General features: G+C 44.8%; 2 protein-coding genes across 2 annotated transcripts; both read left to right on the top strand.

The window, feature by feature from the left end:
- The first annotated feature begins 7,347 nt into the window (after positions 1-7,347).
- wbl (endoplasmic reticulum protein 29-like protein wbl) lies at positions 7,348-8,356 on the top strand. The gene is made up of 2 exons (XM_017240971.3): positions 7,348-7,706; positions 7,764-8,356. Exons 1-2 carry the CDS (start codon positions 7,431-7,433, stop codon positions 8,259-8,261), a joined length of 774 nt encoding a protein of 257 aa, XP_017096460.2. The 5' UTR covers positions 7,348-7,430; the 3' UTR covers positions 8,262-8,356.
- Positions 8,357-12,762: 4,406 nt separating this feature from the next.
- On the top strand, positions 12,763-15,408 carry tbrd-2 (testis-specifically expressed bromodomain containing protein-2). Its single transcript, XM_017240970.3, has 2 exons — positions 12,763-13,486; positions 13,543-15,408. Exons 1-2 carry the CDS (start codon positions 13,484-13,486, stop codon positions 15,406-15,408), a joined length of 1,869 nt encoding a protein of 622 aa, XP_017096459.2. The 5' UTR covers positions 12,763-13,483.
- Positions 15,409-19,787: the final 4,379 nt, after the last annotated feature.

The raw sequence follows: 19,787 nt of genomic DNA, 5'->3' as shown, positions 1-19,787 counted from the left end.
TTGTTTTTTGACGAAGCTCCTGCATATTGCATGTTGTTGTGGTCGGCGAAGTGGCTCAGTAGGGGATACTACCGACCAGTGGTCGGGGCTGGAAGTTGTGGGCAAATTATTGCATCAACTTCGGCCCGGTTTGTTGTTCTTCACAAACTAATGGAATATCTAAGTACGAATCATCGATCCAAACGGTTGGCCAGCGGAGTGAGCCCCAGGATGGGGCTATCCCCCAGGACAGGATCGAAATCAGTGCAAAAAATCAACTGCCAACCCGGCAACCAGCAATTTCGGGGCATTTGGCGAGGCGAGTCGACGCGACATCGCCAATTAGACTTGATGACCGTCCGAGTGCCCGAATGCTCAAATGTTATAAAATAAAGGTCCTTTGGGGGCGTTATCCGGCCAAAGCGAAAAAGAATGTCGAGCAGAATGTCATGCGAAATGGGAGTCCAATTCGGGCTCATGAAACTGCAATTTACATGTCTGTCGATGTCTGGTCTAATGCCACCAGCTTGCCACCCAAAGTGGCTAAGTAATTGCACCACAGCGGTTGGGGTAAGCAACAAGTTGGGGTCCGGGACAACCTACCTACCCGTTCATCTGCATGCGCGGGAGCTTGGGGGAAATGCAAGCCCGTGCTTCCTGCATTTTGTTTGTAAACAAATGCCCGAACCCCCGGATCCGGAATCCATCCACATGGAGGCAAAAGCCTAACGCATTGGAAGTCCTCCCTCTCCGAGAAGGAACAACGCATGCGCCTTCTATTCCTAATGTTCCTTAACTGTTATACCAGCCTTTCCCCAGGTGGGGATTCGATTGGGGAAAAGAGCTGAGAGAGTGTTGTCCAGAAAGATCTATGCCAGATCCTTGAAAGCCATTTTACTATAATCTAAGCTTCCAACCAAACCAAACCCTATAGCCTAATGATTTTCAAAAATAGCCGCCATTAAAACCACTTAAGTGGGCCGACCGAATGGAGGCTCTAAAGTGGTGGTCCCCCTCCTCCAGGACACACGCTTTTTTGGCTAATTAATAGGAATTGTCGGAGGCCTAATGGAACTTTCCTCCAGGCAATCGCTCAAGAAATTATCATTAGGCCCGATTGACAGCCAAGTATGTTGAATGAAGGAAGGCAAACTAACGTGTTTGATTTGGCCCGGACAAATATTGAAAAAGCGTAATTAGCGCAGGACACATAATAATGCACTCCGGTGATTAATTAGTTGGAAACAAACCGACTGTACACTTTCCACTTTGAAGGACCAGCCATGAACTCTCGAATTCCCAGCACGCAGTTGGCATAAAGCCACGAAAACGAATTTGCAATCAAATTGGAGGACCGGGCCTAACTGACCATTTCGGTTTATTGGGTGCACAAATATTGAAAAGAAATTTGCGCTAAACGGTTGGAATGGAAGTCCAGCCATCCCGGACTGGATGATGATGGCCACACGTATCGAAATCGAAATGGCAATAAATGCAAATGAAAAGCTATAAACACAATATCCAGGCCTATAACCACCCGCATCCCTTGGTTATGAACCGGCAAAGGGTTAACCGAAAACGCATTTTCAATAAATACCAATTATGATGAGCCGGTCTTGGCAGGGCTTTCCACTTGACTTTGGCAGCATGCGAATTATCCTTCGGCCGCCGGGGGTGGCTTGACCATATGGCCCATTCGGTCAGGTGGGTCACTCGATGGCCCATTTACCGAATTATGCCACGGCATAAAAATTTGATGACTGCCTGCGACCCCCGCCCGAGCCAAAATAAACTTTACAATAAAAACTTTTGGAAATTTCCACGCTTCTCAGCTCCAAAATTGCGTGGGTTCTTACGCAAGCCGTCGCCGATATCGCCCCCCCCCCCCCACCACCTCCGCAATCAGGACTCCTTCTATTTTCTATCCAAATTGTCAGTTGGCCAGTTGCATGTCTTGTGGCATACGTGGACTATGAAAAATTCATGGGGCTGCCACATAATTAGCCTCGGGCTGTGCCTGCCAAAAAATAATGTGGTTCACCATGAATGGTTTCGGATACCGTGTAAAAAAGCAAATAGGACATTTAGGATGGGGTATACAGTTCTTAAAGGACTTTTCTTTTGAAAACAAAACTTTTGAAAACCTACCAGTGACTAACATAAAGTTGGAAAAACTATACATGGCTGGTAGGTCTTTCCACAAATCTTATCCATTAATCGGATATACCTCGCTGCCCACTTCCCTCACAGGTATTCAAATGGAGCACCTGTCCGGCGGACAACTCACTTTGGCAGGAGGCTATTAGCTTTGTGTATTGGCCCTGTTGGCCCGGCCCTCAATATATGCTGGTCTATAAAAAACAATACCGCAATCGCTTTTGATTTCCCCGCCAAGATTGCGTTCGATTGAGGTCCTGAAATTTGCGCGCTTATCACTTTAATGTCGATTGTCCAGAGTCCTTCCGCCCTCGTCCCTTAGACCGCCCTCCCCTATCTAGCCCTTGGGAAAAAGGGTCGTTTCGCGTAAAGGTCATTGTGTTATTAGTGCTAGTGGCAGCAGTAACAATTTATATTATTAATGCCTCGTATGTGGTAGAATGGAGGTCCTTCGGCTGAGTCCTTTCGCTAAATATACATATTTCCAAAGATTTTTATTTTTAAAGTTGTACTCGGACTTGCTCCGATTTTTGAGGTCTCTGACGTGGTTGGGGTGTTATAAATAAAAGGCTCGTCACGGCAGCTAATTGAGGACTTTTGGGGATCTGCCCCGCCCCGGCCCACTGCAAAGGACCTCGACGGGGGGCGGTGTACTTAGCAAATTGCTAGCTGCCCGAGGAGTTGCATAATAGATGAAGTGCAAACACAAGTGCGCCATGAACCATGAATACACATACCGAACTTGGACTCCATTTTTGCGCTGCCAAAGAGGTCACTCCATTGGCATTCCGATGGCCGGGAATCGGTCAATAGAGGCTCCCCTTCTCATCCCCCTCCCCAGCTGGTTTCGGGGTAATTTTCGGCCTTTGTGCGATTGACACACGCATGTCAGGCCCCATTACCGGATCTCCATCAGGCGTATTACCCCCACCCCGTGACTCTGGCCGAAATTGCGCACTTCGAGCCGCGTTTTCCCCGCTTGCACCTGATGCCCCATGCCCCTAACCACCCAGACCCGCCCCCGGCAAACACGCCCACCCATCGGTAGAAACACAAAGAGATAATTTACCAGAAAACCCATAGAGGTAGTATCGATCGTGTGAAGCTCGAGGCAGCGCTTTCCCGTGTTGCGTGCCGCGATGTTCAATTTTCCCGGCAGCAAGTGGACAAACGGAAACCGCAAATGGAAAAACTAAACCAACTATTTCCACCGACCCGGGGGCAGGGGCCAGCCCGGGGTAGGCGGTACCGAGGTGACCAACATGTGTGCCGCACACATGAATTATTAATTGACAATTGCCGAAAATGTCCATTAACCAGCACAAACGCTGGGCCGAACGATGGTGTGGGCCAGTTGGAAAAATGTCAATTTCTGGCTAATGAAAATTATGGCAAACGGGGTTACTTTTCCCAAAAATATGCAGGTGTTCTCTTTTTTACTAACCCTCAAAAATATGTAGAGAACTTGCACTGCCAACTTAATAACTGCTCGGGGATGCATACCAAAATTCCCTTTCGAATTATATTTCGAATCAATCGGAATTTTCAAATTCTTTTATTAATTTTCAAATGAATTTGAGGAGTTTTATAACAGTAATTTGCCTCAGTTTTTCCAGAGAAATAGCTTCAAAAATAGATTCAGGGATTCTAGAAAGTACAAAATGTAAACAGCTTTTCAATTGTTTCCCATTTTGCAAAAATGAAAGATTTTGTAATTTTGTTTTTTTTTTAATCTTCCGCCACCTAAAAACGTATATTTTTCTTATTTCCTAAAAAAATACATCAAAGGTTTACATATTTGACCCTAATATTAAACGATTTTCCAATTTTTACACTTTTTTTATTGGAAAAATAGTCATAACTTAGTTAATACTTGGCAGATCTACAAATGTTATACACTCCCGATCTTAGATCTTCTGGCGGCATCCTTTTCAAGCAAAGCCTGAGAAAAATATTTTGGACCCATTTTTTGCAATTTTCCAAAGGGGTAACATCATAATTTTGGCCAAAAATTGGTTAAAAATTTTATTCATCAACTTTTATGATATTTTCATGCAGACTCGAGGAGAGTAGAACCCTGATTCATGAATGGAATTCCTTTTTTGAATCGGTTGCGAATTAGTTGATATATTCACTAAAAAGTGACTCAAAAGGTCAAAAACTTTTCCAAAAAAATATGTAAAAAACTGTATTCTAATTTTTTGGCATTTCTGAATAGAAAAATATTCATAGCTCGACTAATACTTGGCCGATCTACAAATGTTATACTCCCGATCTTAGCATCAGCATCTTTTTCAATCAAAACTTGGCCAAAAAAATTGTGACTAATTTTTTGTAATTTTCCTAAGGGGTAATATCAATATCGAAATGTTATGATAACAAAGAACCGATAATTGGAAGAAATAAAAACTTATTAACAACAAATTTAAAAAAAAAAAAACATTTCATTAAACAAATTTAAAATGAAAATATTTCCCTTATCATGAAGGGAAGTCCAGACAATAATGAGAACATGATATATATACCGAAAATAAAGTTTCCATTAAAAATTGCTTAATCAAATGAAACCAATGCTGTCCAAGAGCATACCCAGCAGGCCAAAACTAAGACTATTGTACTAAAAATAAGTCTGGAGTGGTCGATAAAGTCTGGAAAAGTAAAAAACCAGGAGTCATGAGAATAAATAAAAAATAAAGTTTCCAATAAAAATATTATTAGCAGACAAAATGGAAGTCGTTTGGCAAAAAATTTAAATAATTTTTAATAATAAAAAAAAGTTTCCAAAATAAAATAAAGTTTCCATTAAAAATTGCATAATCAGACGAAACGAATGCTGTCCAAGACCCTAACGAGTGCGGCGGTCCTAAAACTATTGTACTAAAAAAATAAAAAAAAACAAAATTAAATTAAAAATTAAGACTGATCGATAAAGTCCGGGAAAACAAAAATCAGGAGTCATTAGTGTAAATCAAAAATAAAGTTTCCAATAAAAATATTATTAGCAGACAAAATGGAAGTCGTTTGGCAAAAAATTTAAATACACCGGAAACAGCCAAAACTTTGAGCAAAAATTAAATAAAAAAGAGTGAAGTGAAAAAAAAGATTTTAAGAATCTAGAAAGACACTATCTATCTTTGAAAATGTTTACTTATCAAGATCCAATTTATCACAAAATGCATTTAACAAAAAATAAAAGAAAATAAGGATAGGAGCAACCTCATGGGGCAGTTGCTAGAAAATGACAACGATTATTTTGGTTCATAAATATAAAAAAAATTAAATAAAAATCAGAAAATAAGAGTGAGAGATGTTAGGGCGACGAGCCCCAGAACAAATCTGGCTATAACAGCTCCGGGGTAGCTCTATTTATACAAAAACTAAACAGTTATCGATAAGATCTGTCAAAATTGACAGCTTTGAAAGTGTATCGATTTAAATTTTATAGAAGAGGTTAAAAATCGGAACAATTTTGCGGAACTTTTAACATGTCTTAATGCAGATCGAGTGGGGATTAGAGCCTTAGGTCATAAATGGTATTCCGTTTTTATATCACTAGAGAAGTTTTTTGATTAGTTAAATATAGTCAAAAAACTTCTTTGATATAGTTAAAATAGTAAAACTATAGTTAGATACAGGTTAGTTAAACGGCAAAATAGTTAAAATATTCGTAAAATACTGCCTCAAAAGTTTCGATTTTTGCTTGATAAAGTTTATTGAAAACTCCAATTTTCAACATTTCATTATGGAAAAATTATCATAACTTTCATAATACTGGACAGACCCACAAATGGTATACATTCCCGATCTTAAATCTTTGAAAAGAATCATTTTCAATAAAAAACTGGCAACAGAAATGGTAACCCATTTTTGCCATTTTTTTCCAAAGGGGTTCATCATGAATTTTATCGAAAATTGGTAAAAAAATTTAATTATGGAATTTAACGGTATTTTAATGCAGATTGGAGGAGACTAGAACACTGATTCATGAATGGTATTCCGTTTTTGAAACTGTTGCGTATTAGTAAAAATATTCATTAAAAACTGACTCAAAAGGTCAATTTTTTCCCACAAAAAAAAACTTAAAGTTTATTCCAATTTTGTGGCATTTCTGGGTGGAAAAATATTCATAGCTCGACTAATACTTGGCAGATCCGCAAATGTTATACATTCCCGATCTTAGATCTTCTTGCAGCATCTTTTTCAATCAAAACCTGCGAAAATAAATTTTGACCCATTTTTTCCAATTTTCCAAAGGGGTAACATCATAATTTTGGCCGAAAATTGGTAAAAAATTTTATTTTTCGACTTATATGATATTTGAATGTAGATTTAAGGAGTCTAGAACCCTGATTCATGAATGGTATTCCGTTCTTGAATCGGTTGCGAATTAGTTGAAATATTCACTAAAAAGTGGCTCAAAAGGTCAACGTTTTTTCCAAAAAAAAAATGTAAAACTTTTCCCCTATATTAGGCATTTCTGAGTGGAAAATTATTCATATCTCGACTAATACTTGGCAGATCCATAAATGTTCTGTTTTTTCTGTTTTTGCAACATCCTTTTCGATTAAAACCTAGGAAAAAAAATTTGGACCTATTTTTTTGAAAAAAAAATTGTTGTTGTTTTTTACGGTATTGCAACACCAGATCCCTCTCCCCCCCTTTTCCTGCAAAATAAGAGTTTCCGGTTAGACAGTCACACTTGCTGGGCTAAGTGTCGTTCCTACTGCCACGCTCTATTAGCCAAACGACCAGTTCTGGCCAAAATGAGTTTTCTATCAGCGGCGAGCATCAATCCCAGCCATTAGAAAAGTACTGCAATTATATCTAATAACTAATTTTGGGTGGCCGAACCCTTCAAAAGCGACCAACGCAGCCAGAACAGTTCACATTACATAACAAATATACCCGCGAGCGGTAGGGCCGAAAACAGCTGAATAAACGAACCATCCACCCGACCAAGAACTCCAAGTTGGCCAACAAGCCAAGTAGCCGGTTTCCGAGCCCCGCGAGAGAGCGAGAACCTAAGAGACTGCGCCGGCTTCACTGACGTGTCATTCAACTCGAGATCGGGAGCTCAGGCGAGAGCCCAGAGCCAGCCAGGTGAGTGAGTTCTGTGGCTATTATGGCAACCAAACAACGTTTCTGTTGAGCGCAGCGAAAAGTTGCCAAGAAGAAAACATCCAAACACTCTCCATATATTTTCCATTTTTTTTAGGCCAGTTTGAGTCGAGAACCGGCGAGAGAAAGGTCAAGTTCAGAAGGTCTCTGTTTTTCTTATCGTTTTTGCCACGAAGATGATGCGGATATTGGTGACTCTGCTGCTAACGGCCCTCCATCTGATCCAGTCCTCCGTGGCCATATCCTGTGGCGGCTGCGTGGACCTGGACGAGATCAATTTCCAGAACACCGTGGAGCGTTTTCCCTACGCCTTGGTCAAGTTCGACATTGCGTTTCCCTACGGCGAGAAGCATGAGGCCTTTGGGGGCTTCTCCAAAGCAGCCCACAAGGTCACCAAGGACCTGTTAGTGGCCACCGTGGGCATCAAGGACTACGGCGAGCTGGAGAACAAGGTGGGTGATTGAATATGCATTTGGCTTTCATCAGTCTGATGAGAACTATGATCTTAGGCCCTTGGTGAGCGCTACGAGGTGGACGACAAGAACTTCCCAGCCATCCTGCTGTTCAAAGGCAAGGCGGACGAGTTCGTACGCTTCCCCAGCCACCTGGACGTGACCCTGGACAACCTGAAGGCCTTCGTCAGCAGCAACACCCCCCTCTACATTGGCCGGGACGGTTGCATCAAGGAGTTCAACGACGCCCTCAAGAACTACGCCAACCTGAAGGACGAGGACCAGCAGAAGCTGATTGATCAGTTCGAGGCCAAGCTGGAGCAGTTTACCAATCCGGAGGAGCAGCAGAATGCCAAGGCCTATCTGGTGTTTATGAAGAAGATCCAGGACCAGGGCTATGGCTTTGTGGAGGAGGAGACCAAGCGCCTGCTGCGCCTCAAGGCCGGCAAGGTAACGGAGGCCAAGAAGCTGGAGCTCCTGCGGAAGCTGAACATCCTGGAGACATTCCGGGTGCACAAAGTCACCAAAGCCTCGACAGACAAGGAGGAGCTGTGAGCGTAGCTAAGGGAAATCTGTTGAATTTTTAAAAATTATAAGAAATTGTTAATGATCTGTAAAGAAAACTTAATAAATGGAAGGGTAAACCGGAAGCAGTTTAAAAATCATTAAATATTTAACTTTTTAAGTCGCTCTTGCAGTAGTTATCCGTTTATCCAACCTTATCCAACATTCTCTATCCAAAGAGTTAGCCCAAAAGTATGCAACAAGATATGAAGAAAAAGTGCAGCCAAGTAACCGGAAACCAGCAACTGTAGCATACTTTTCTGATGCGATGCAGACTTGCAAGCAAAAGGAGAAAGATCTATCCCCAACATAGCCCCCGCTGCTTTCCACTCCCCCAACCCCACCGCAAGAGAGCTCCCCGAAAACTGTTATACACTGCACTTGGGCACAAAGAGCGAGAGAGAGAGAGAGAGGGAGAGACAGCGATCTTGGCAAAGCGAAAACGAACAAGAAAACGAAAAAAATATGGCTGCGTTGGCCGTGCAGTTTTATTGGGGGCAGGGGAGCCATAAAAGGGGGTGGGGTGGCACTGCCGTTCACGTTGCTGTTTGCTGTTGCTGGTGGCGCTGTGCTGCGCTCCGCCATTACTGCGTATCTGTATCTGTGCCAGCGCCCATTGCTGTATCTGTATCTTTTGCATTTGTGTGTGCGGATCGCGTTGTTATCGCTCATTTTCACTTTAATGTAATTTTTATTTTTTTTCGTTTTTTTTTTCATGTTGTGTGTGCACTCTTTGGAGTTTGCTCTTTTGGGTGTTTATTTCTGTCCGGACTCCGGAGAGACGGCGGTGTATGTACGACGAGTAGTGTGTTGCATGCGAAAGTCAATGAACTTTTTCGGTGCTGTGCCAACGAATATTTCGGATCCGGCTGTTTGCGATAACAATTTGGGTGCACTTCTCAGAGTGGGACTTTTTTTCTGTCCATCCGCCTATTTAGTCACTCATTCACATACTTTTTCCAAATTCCAAAATAGCGTATTCTTTAACACAGCCCGCTTTTGGCAACCGCAAGGGCAACCTTTGACCCGCAGGACTACCAATTTGCGATCTAAAAACACAAAAAAAAAGAAGGGAAATCTGCTGGTGCTGGCGAATAACTATTTTCACACACTTTCCCAAACCGCAGATTAAATCTAAAGAAAGATTCAGAGATCCCCGCAGTGATGCAAATATTTGCTTTACAGGCAAGTGCATCCATCGCTCAAGATCAGTCAGAGATGAAATGATATGCAATATGAAGGAAAACCCTTTGGCTCTGGCATGGGAAAAATGGAAAACTCCCCCAAGCACGAAGGGCCAACCCTTACTCCTGGCATTACCTTGCCCCTGATTAACCATTCAATAATGCACATCGTACACCTGGCGACATCAAGTGCGCAGTTGTGTGCCTCAAAGGACTCGAGGGAGTGCATAAAATGTGCAGACAGGACAATCAGGAGGTGCAATCTGGAGCGTTTTCGAAAATTGAGAAATTGATTGTCGCCAGTGCGACGGAAAAGTCATCATCGATGCCACGCAATGTTGCAGGTCGTATTGGCCAGCTAAAATATCACCACTTGATCTCCATCCAACTCCATTTCGGGGACTACCTGCTGCGAGATTTACGTTTATGCATTTCATTTTGTCGTTTCTTTATTTCTTTTTTTTTTGTTATTTTTGTTTTTGGCCATAAAACAGGTTCCTCCAGACTCCAGACTCCCGACTCCAGACTCCGGACTCTTTTTTTTTTATCAGCCGCTGCAGATCGCTGCACATTTGAAATGTGCATCCCAATCCCGATTCCGAGGTTCAATCCCAGTCCCAAACCCGGGCCCATTACCATTCCCAATTGATGAACCCCCGCCCTCGGTGATTCAATACGCCTACAAGTTGTCAACCCATAAAAAGTCACAAGTACACTGGAAAAAATAAATCTCCCGATATAAAATGATTGAAGACATTACAATAAAGATTCTCCAAGAGTTTTAGAAAGTTTTCTGGAGTGTATCCTATCTCGGGGTCCCGGGCAAGGGTTCGCGGCGAGGTCAGGCCTTCTACTTAGCGGCCCGGGCTCGGCAAATGCACAAAGTGTGTAATCCCCTCACCCCGGCCCCCGGCGATATGGAATCTGGTCCGGCGGGTCCGAGCCTAAGACTTGCTGACTTTTCGGCCGTTTCCCCTGCAAGATGCTGACTGCCAGCCAAGAAAAACATTTTCACGACTCTCGCCTGACTGCGATGATCGTTTTTTTTGTGTTATGGCTCTTGTGTTGGTTTTTTGCGGCCGCTTTATTTTTTTTTGGTAGTAGAGGGGGGCCAAAACCTGCACAGGTAGGCCTAAACCCGATTTTCTTCATCGCGTAATGCGTTTTTTTCGGCTCGCGGCCTGAGTCGGGGCAGGGGCTCAAGAAAAATGTTTCATTTTGAGGTTTTTGCTTTCCTCCAGCCTTCTTTGATTGCATTTTGGGGCAGCAGCTTCTCATGGCTTAATTGGTTAGAAAACCGAGGGCGGGGTATGCCTGAAAGGGGTGGGGCAGCAGCAACAGCAACGGCAACAGCGTCTTGGTCGATTGGCGTTTTGGGCCGGCCATTGCACCGCCATGCAGATGCGTTTTTTTCGGTGGTGCCCCAAAGTCATTGACTCTTGAGGCCCCAAGAAGCGCTTGACAGATTTACGCACGAATGGATATTATGCACGGAAAGACTCTATACCCGATTCTTGGTAAATATTTTCATAAAAAAAGCAGGGGATAGGGAACAAAATCGATCCATGATATTGTAATTTCCAGTAAGAAGACCATTAATCACCAGGTTATGGTGATATTTACATAAAATTGTGATTCGCCGAGACTCGAAAAAAGAACCTGGAAAAGCCTGGGAAAGTGGCGAAAAGCAAGCCACCATAACCGAAGGCTTCGCTGATTAAGATTCATGGGTGATCTGATAGGACCAGCATGGCGTTCTCCGCCAAAACCTAGAAAACCCTTTGAGCCTGGCCCTGGATTAAGTACCCCCATTCCCTGGCTGATGGATCATAATTAATGTCAAATAATTGGCGGAAATTTGTTTGCTATTTAATTGTCCGACTTTCACCACTCACGCTACCAATTTATTTTCACAATTTTCTCAATCAATTTCCCTTTATTGACCAAGATGCGGGCTGATAAATTTGTGTTTCTGGTGAATTGCAATTGCAACATTGCTCCGTTCTCCATTCTCTGGCTTCTTGTGCGCTCCGGGTTTCCCATTTTCCAGGGTCATTGACTCGCTTTTCGGGTCGTTTCTGTCGAGGGGGAGGGAGCGGCCGGCGCGAATAAAGTGAGCGAGTAGATAGCTTTTCCGCCATTCCCGCCAGCGGAAGTCCATAAATAGTGCGTGAGTGTGGGTGCGCCGTCTGCCCCCAGCCCGCCCCTCAAAACTGAAAAACTGGGAAGGTAAACCTGCATCTTTTTCTCGCCGCGATCACTATCGATCTGGCCTTTGTCCTTGGGCCAGGACTCGCGGCGTTCCCACAGCCAAAGGTCTCACCCTTTGTCCGGGTGAGATGCATCCATTGTGATATCAAATCGAAATCAAAGGAAAAGTCAGAAATCGCCCAAGGTTGCAACACATCGCAACAGCAAACAATGTCGCAGCTAGAAAATGGAAAAACCAGTTTCCAGCATCTTGTAGATACTTTTCCCAGCCTGATGATGGGCAGCCTGTACCTGTTTCGGGGACCTGTTTCCATTCCAAGCCCATCCTAATTGAGAGTCTCGGGCTGAGGATTTCTGGTTGATTGTGAGTCAGCAATTGCTAAAAAATAAACAGGGGATCCTACTCCAGTCCCTGAGAGCTGCAAGATCGCGTAAGCGGGGATCGGGGGACTCGGGATAACAATTAACGATCGGCAGGACGGCGGCTGCAGGTGCCGAAGACAAACACCAAAAGTCACATACTCCTCAACAATGGCCAACAAGAGTCAGTAGGAAAACATTGGCCAAAAGGAAAAGTCGGGGTCGGGGCAGGACAGGAGTCGGGGGGAAAGGTCCGAAAGAAAAACAGAAAAAAAGGACAAGACATGCGAGTGCACATTTTCGACTATAAAATTTATTCGCATTAATCGCCGTCAGAGATAAAGTTGAAAGAATAATGGACGAGGAGGACTCTCGGTCCCGGGATGATAAGGCAACATTGACACCTTCGGGCAGGTAGGAACTTGGCAGGACCTGCATCCTGCGTCTCCCGATTGCGTGAGTCTTTCTTTTGTAAGTGTCCTTATAGTGGACTAAGGAGAATTGAACTTGCAGTGCAAGCAGAGTCCTTGAAGGACTGTACTTTTACTTTATAATCGAATGGAATTTACGGAAGAAAACTTTAAGGTTGGAAGTTTAATTCCATCGTTGCTTTGCACCAATTTCCTCTATTGATTTACCTCATTATAGTGACCTCCATTTAGCCAGATTCCTCCGGCATCTTTCTATTTCCGTTTCGGGCCTGTCCCACCGCGGTGCCCCAGTGGGAGGGGTGGGTGGTGTGGCACCACCCGGACAGCCTCGCCGCAAAGTGGAATGAAGCGTATGCGTGTGTAATTAAGTGCGCAAAAAGACGCAGGAGGCTGCCAGGTGGTAGTGGTAGTTGGGAGGCATTCACCAGAAGGCTGGGGCCAGGGAACAGGGGACAGAGGACAGGGGCGTGCCTCTCCGTATTTATGGGACACACGTACATATGTATGCAAATAGGAAAAGCATGTTGTTGTTGCTGCCACCTTACTAGGGGTGGCGGTTGTTAAAAATGTTGATGTAAATTGCAAAAAGCAGTTTTTATGTCCCATTGCCGCACTGTGGAAGATGGATGGAGTGGCAATGGAGGACAGTGTGGCGGGGGTGGCCCTGGCAGCCGGTGGAAAGCCTGTGAAGTGGTGCAAAATATTAGACAAGGGCGGCTGGCTGCCAGTTGGGCGGGGCTATTGTTTCCTTTGATGTGCCACTGATTTTAGTTTCCCAACATTCCTGCCACGGATTTTCCATTTTCCGATTGGCAAGAAAAATGGCAATCGGCCGTAAAAGTTGTGCAACACTTCTGGGAAGCAGTGTTGGCCAAATGGCAGTAGGCCTGGAATTAAAGGCTTCTGTCAAAGAAATGCACTTTCCAGCAAGAACATTTTGTTGAGAAATCCAAGCGAAAAGACTCTTTGGGAAAATCTCAATTATTGGAAAAAGAAAACTTTTAAGAACCTTGTATATCTGTAGATCATGGTAAGTACCCACGAATCTAGCTTTTAAGACCTCAAAAGTCTCTTCCTTCTTGTCAGGATGGACAAAAGCCCTTATCCCTTAAGCTAAGGCTGCCCAACCGCGTCCAGCCGGAGGTCATCCTTCCGCCAGGCAGGTTCGGCAGGTACACGAACAAGATACACTATTTCAAGAAGCATGTGCTGGACGAGGTTTGCAAAAAGAAATTCGCCCTAGATTTCATGGAGCCAGTGGACACGGAGGTCTTGCAGGTGCCCTCGTACTACTCGGTCATAGACCAACCCATGGACATTATCACCGTTATTAAGCGGGTCCACAACGACTACTACTGGTCGGTGGAAGAGGCCATCATCGACTTCCGCCTGATTATCGGAAATTGCTTCACCTTCAACCGACCGGGGGACGTGGTCTACCGCAAGGGCCAGATGCTGGAGAAGTTCTTTCAGAAAAGGATGAGGAACATGCCGGACGGGCCAGAGATACCGTGCGCCAAGGACAAAGATCCCCCGGCGGTGACCAAGCCTCGAGTAAGCTCTAAGGTGGTGGCCGCTCCCGCCGAGACGGAGCAGTTCTGTCGGGAGCAGCTCAAAAAGCTACAGGTATTCACCAATCAGGCGGACACCACGGCCCGCAACTTCTTTAACTCCAAGTGGGACTCGCTGCACAAGAAGCTGGACAAGCACTACTTCAAGACCGTCGAGGAGTTCCGCTCGCACGTGGATGGCATCTTCAAGAAGTACCACGACCCGGCCAAGATGATCTACGAGAAGGCATTCGATCAACCGGGAGGCTGGAATTCCTCAGCAGAGGAGGGCGGCATTCCCGGGCTGACACAGTCCGACCTCAACGAAGTCCTCAAGACGGCCAAGCTGGCGGAGGCCGGTCTGAAGCAATGCCTTCAGCCACAGTGCCTGTGGGAGCCCGAGAAGGCACGAAGCCTAGTGGAGGTCCTCTGCGAGTCCTTGGACAAAATGAAGGAAAAGATGGAACCGGCCAAGCCAGCGAAGGTCGTGCCCTTCTCCCTCAACAGCAGCAGCCAAAACGAGCCACATGTCGAAAGGGTGGTGGTGCCTGCCTTGGACCTCCTTTCCGCCGCGGAGTTGAAGAGCCTGCTGGTTGTGGAGGGCGATGACTCCTCTGACGAGGAGATCGAGAACCCGGCGGAGTCGGTCAGCGACGTGGAGCGGCGCAGCATCCAGAAGCTCTTCGCTAAGCTGCCCTCACCGGCCATGCGCGAGATCGTGCACCTGATCCACCAGACCGAGGGCCTGACCTCCGAGAACGGGGAACTCAGCTTCGACGTGAAGGAGTTCGCGCCGGACACCCTCGCCTTGATGAAGCGGGCCGTGGCGAAGGCGATGCGGGCGCACAGCAAGCTCAACTTGCGGGATATGGCCTCCTCGGAGAAGGGCGAGCTCCAGCGCAACCTCCAGACCCAGCTGGTTGGCATCTCCAAGCTCCTGAACAAGAGTCGCCGCCGTAACGCTGCTCCCATGATCCGTCAGAACCTGAAGAAGCAACCCAATACGGCCCGGAAGCGGGAACGGGCACCTCCGCGCCCAAAGCCACCAAAGCCACAGCAACAGAAAATTTTTTATGGAACGGGGGAGGCACGAAACCTGAGCGACTCTAGCGATGACTCCTCGGGTCCCCCCAGCCCACAGAGGCCGTGCCAGTCGCAGCCGCTTCTTCCCCGGCCGGACCCCGTCCCACCCCAGACCCCTGTCCTCATGAATGCCCGGATGAGCAGCAGCAGCAGCCCCGACTCCAAGAAGGGCTCCCAGTCCAGATCGCGCAGCTCCTCGAGCTCAAGATCAAGCTCCTCCTCCAGCTCGGGTTCCCGGTCTAGCTCCAGCTCGAGCAGCAGGTCCAGCTCTAGTAGTGGCTCCTCCGACGGTAAAGGGGAGCAGGCCAATGGAATGTGAATTCTTAAAAATTATTACTAATATTCGAAGAAATAAATCTGAAAATGAATCTGAATTACTAGAATGATGTTTTCTGGTATTTAAATCCTTATAACTTTATTTAATCTCATTTGATCGAAGAACTTTGTAGTATCCTGCTATCAAGGTTTCCAGAACTTTAAATTTTTCATAAAGGAACTCCAGTTTAAATCGGACTCATTTTTTTTACATTTTTGTAAGAGGGTACATCATAAAAATAGACAAAAGTTCTATTAAAAACTTTCTCAGTTTTTAATGCAGTTTGGTGGAGATTAAATCTACTAGTCTTTTAAGTTATGGCATGTTTGAATCTGATAAAAATTAAAGAAGATATGAGCTGGAGAATATACGAAAATAGAGATAAATTCCTTAGAAGAAGGTCCTGTTGTCGATAATTTGCATAGGTTCGTCACTTGGCGAAAAGACGCAAGGACCTCGGTACGAAAGGGTGAGGATGCACTCTCATTTGCATAAGAAACTCCTTGCGAATTTTTGTGAGATTCTTCTGGACATATTTCGGCTATTTCAAAAAGTCATACCTTCCCATTCTCAGTTCTTTGAGAACTTCAAAGTTCTATCAAAATCTAGCAATAAAAAATTTGAGCCATTTTTTGTAAATTTTGTAAGGGGTACCATCAGCAAAAATCGTAAAAAATTGAAAAAATTTGAATTTCTATTTTTTCGAAATATTTTTTGTATTTAAAAAGATATTAGAACTACGAGTATTTTAAGGTATATGACATACAAATCGGTTCAGAATTGGTTGAGTTATGGATATGATAAGGGGTCAAAGTTTGAAAAATAGCCCCTTCCCGCTTAATTTAGAATATATATCCGAAGGAGAGTGAATATATCTTTGAAAGGAAGTGACCTTATTTTATTCGCATCCTATAGAATTAATATTAAGACCCCTTAATCACTGAATTCCAATTTAAAGATAAATTCACAAAAAAGTCATTGACACAGATCCACAAAGAAATGCCAAGATAATGGAAGAGGAAAATCGCGATCTATGATCATTTAAATTCAGGATCCTTCCTCGATCTGGGCTGTCTTTGCAGCGATCACGTAGTCGGCAAAATTTTCACGGAAAATTATGCAAATTTTCCAACTTTCTCACGATCGCAAAGGATGTTCGGGCATAGAGGATCCTGTGTGTGTGTACCTGTGGCACCCAGCAGTCGAACTGGAGCGGCAGATCACGCAGTTTTCCACAAAAAGGATAATTTGCATAGGTTCGTCACTTGGCGAAAAGACGCAAGGACCTCGGTACGAAAGGGTGAGGATGCACTCTCATTTGCATAAGAAACTCCTTGCGAAATGCAAGCGAAAGTGAAAATGGGAAAACACACGGACATGGGCAGGGGCAGGGGCAGGGGAAGGGGTAGGGGCAGACAGGGGTTAATTACCGGCCCAGTGGACGGCGCCTCGCTCTCAGCATGCCGACACGCTCGCACACCTGAGTTTATTGCCGGTCGGCAGGGGGTTGAAACGAGATGGCACCACCTCATTTGCATAAGGTCCACATCACATGAGATGTGCATGCGATTTACTTTGTTGGAAAATTATGTAAATTTTTCCTTGCAAAAAGGAGACTTTCTCACGCTCGCCGCACAACTCCTTCGGCGGTGCAGGGCCACAGATAGAGAGGTCCTTGCTCACTTTTCCGGGGATTCCGGGGTGCGGTGTTTGGGTTTCCGCACACCGGGCAACAAATCAATTTTGATCGATTTTCATTTATTCTCGGATTGATTTGGTCATTTGCATATTTGCAGCCAGGACCCCTTTGATTTCTTCGTGTTTATTATGCAAATTATGTCTAAGAAGACTTTCTTGATTTGGTAAAGGGTCTTAGAGTAAAGGGTCTTCTCTAAAAAGGGGTTTCTACGAGATGGATTCTCCTCAATTCTTGATTCTAGATCCTTGTCCAGTTCTATAACTTTTCTGTTATACTCTTCCCCTGGTTTGTCCTGCAAATTTTATTGGCTCTCAGAGTCCTTGAGGCAGAAAGATACTTTCTATTTGCGGCAATAGTTTTCGCCAATCCTGAGCTCCTCCCCCGGCACCCTCGGCTGGAACCACCCCTAGCCCGTGCCAAAATATCTGCCACAAACTTGCAAAATCGCCAATGCGATTCGCCAAAAATCCATTCGAGGAGTCACTGCATTTCGCAATTTGCGAAGAACAGCCAATGCTACGTCCCAACCCCCTTCCAGGAACAGCCACCACCACAGGAAGCCGGATATGAACTTTGATGTTGCCACTGCCACTGCCACTGCCTCGGCCTCGGTCAGGACATAAAAAAATCCGCAAAACGAGGGTTGTCTCTCGTAAAGTACTTATCGAAAACACCCCAAAACACCCTCCCTCTGCCGAGCCCTGACGCACACACACGCATTGTGCATTATTAAAAGTGGATTTTGTGTGCGTGTGCGAGTGTCCTTGTATCTGGCAATTTCGCAGCAACAACAAGGCGACAGGCCAACATGCAAATTTTTTGTAGCCTTCCTCCAGGGGTTGAACCAGAAACCGAAAAACGAAAAAAAAAAACCGGAAAATAAAGGCAAAGCTGCAGCAGACTTGTGCCAGACATGGAAGCCTTACTATAAATATGTACTATGTATTTGTATTTATGTCCTTTAGCAACCCCCCAGATGTCCCTTCTGCTCCCTGTTGTTTATGCTAAAAAGCGTTCAAAATGCGACAGGAGCTTCGTAGCTCCTGTTTCCTGCAAACATTTTCCAGCTCTTCTTAAGGGGGCGAGTGAATTTTTTGGCTTTTCGCGTTGCGGTTTCCAGGGGGTGGCCATTTTTTCAATAGTTAACTGCCCAGAAAGAAGCACATTTTCCTTAAAAAAAAAATGAATTAAATTAAAGACATTTTTCTGGGCATAGAGATTAAATGGATGGAGATTATGTCGTTATTGGTTTTTGCATCTGAAAAGTGGGGAAATATTCCTTTGAAGATTAGACCTAATTCATGACATTTCTTTTGAAAGAAAAATAATTCTCTACATGTACATTTTTAAGAGTTTCCACGATCTTTTGCCCGGAAAACAGAAACTATGTGGCTTGGGGGGAGACTTTTCTTATCGCATTCGAATGATCTGCAACTGTCACTTTTCATATGGAAACACGCGGAGAAATGGAGAGAAAACAGGGGAAAACAGAGAAAACGGAGAAAGGACGAAAACAGGGAAAACGTGATGTCTGTAAACACCCACGACAAACATTCGGCTATAGCTGATATCATATTTGGCATAAATTACACGCCGTACGCCATCACCAGCGACCCTCAAAGGTGCGGGTGGAGATGGTGGTGTCCTGGCAGGATTCGTTTTCAGTTTTTTACGCGACACCGCCATAAACAACGTGGAATACCAGTCTGCTTCGAGTGTATACAGAGACGCACTCGTCGCGCTTCACACGCGCAGGGATCTATCTCAGTCCTATCCTATGTATCTCCAAAAAAAGGATCCAATTACAATAGACGTCTGGGAACTTTGACTCGCACAAAGCAACATGATGCATTCAACAAAACAGCAAAAAAAAAAAGACAAAAACCAAGGAAAAAAAACGAAAAACCAAACAAAAACTGTTTGAATTTGTCGCATTTCGAGTCCTTTGTTTCGAGCCCGAAAAGGACGACAGCGTGTGTCAGTCTCGAGGCTATCGATCCTGGTTTCACTTTCGATGGCATTGTATCGAATGCTGCGGGTCCTTCCTCCTCGGCTGACGGTCAAGGCATTGTGTTGACTTGTTGACCTCTGCGGGCAAATTAGGGACACTCAATAATGAGATAAATTGCATAAAACTTATGTGGCACAGGGATGTGGCATAGATGTGCAGTTTTATTGCAACATCAGGGAGGGGTTGGGTTTATGGGAAATTAATAACTAATAACTATTTCGATTGGACATTATATAACACCATACTATAGAGTCTGACTGGCTTCTTGGAGTTCGTTGATCGCCGTGCTGTCGTGGCACGCAATTATGCAACCGATTGCGGCGTGGCCAGCATTTTGAGTTTCGAACGCCGCCACAATCGAAGCCAAAATCGTGATGTGGTCTCCACTATTGTTGGCGTAGGGTCTCGCAGCAAGTCCCCCGCCTCACCAAGGGGCATGCAACAACTGAGTATGAGTGTGTATGTGTGTGTGTGTGTGTCGGTCTTCCAGCAAGTTCGGTTCTGGCTGTGTTTTTACCAATTTCCCCTTCTGTTTAAAAGTCAAGATGGCGACTCTGCTATCGCTGTTTCTCCAGTGGGATCCCCCCCACCATTCTCGTTCTTTTTCGTGTTCTTTTTCTTCTTCTCAGTCTTCTACCCCCACTCCCCCCCCCCCACCAACTCATTGGCATT

This window comes from Drosophila bipectinata, chromosome 2R, assembly GCF_030179905.1.
Source record: "Drosophila bipectinata strain 14024-0381.07 chromosome 2R, DbipHiC1v2, whole genome shotgun sequence".
Lineage (NCBI taxonomy): Eukaryota > Metazoa > Arthropoda > Insecta > Diptera > Drosophilidae > Drosophila > Drosophila bipectinata.
The sequence above is the reverse complement of the archived record's forward strand: the minus strand, read 5'-3'. Positions and strand labels throughout refer to the sequence as shown.

Coding starts and splice junctions, on each gene's coding strand:
- wbl (XM_017240971.3), top strand. CDS start 7,431: ATGATGCGGATATTGGTGACTCTGCTGCTAACGGCCCTCCATCTGATC. Junction 7,707..7,763: donor ACGGCGAGCTGGAGAACAAG/GTGGGTGATTGA, acceptor CTATGATCTTAG/GCCCTTGGTGAGCGCTACGA.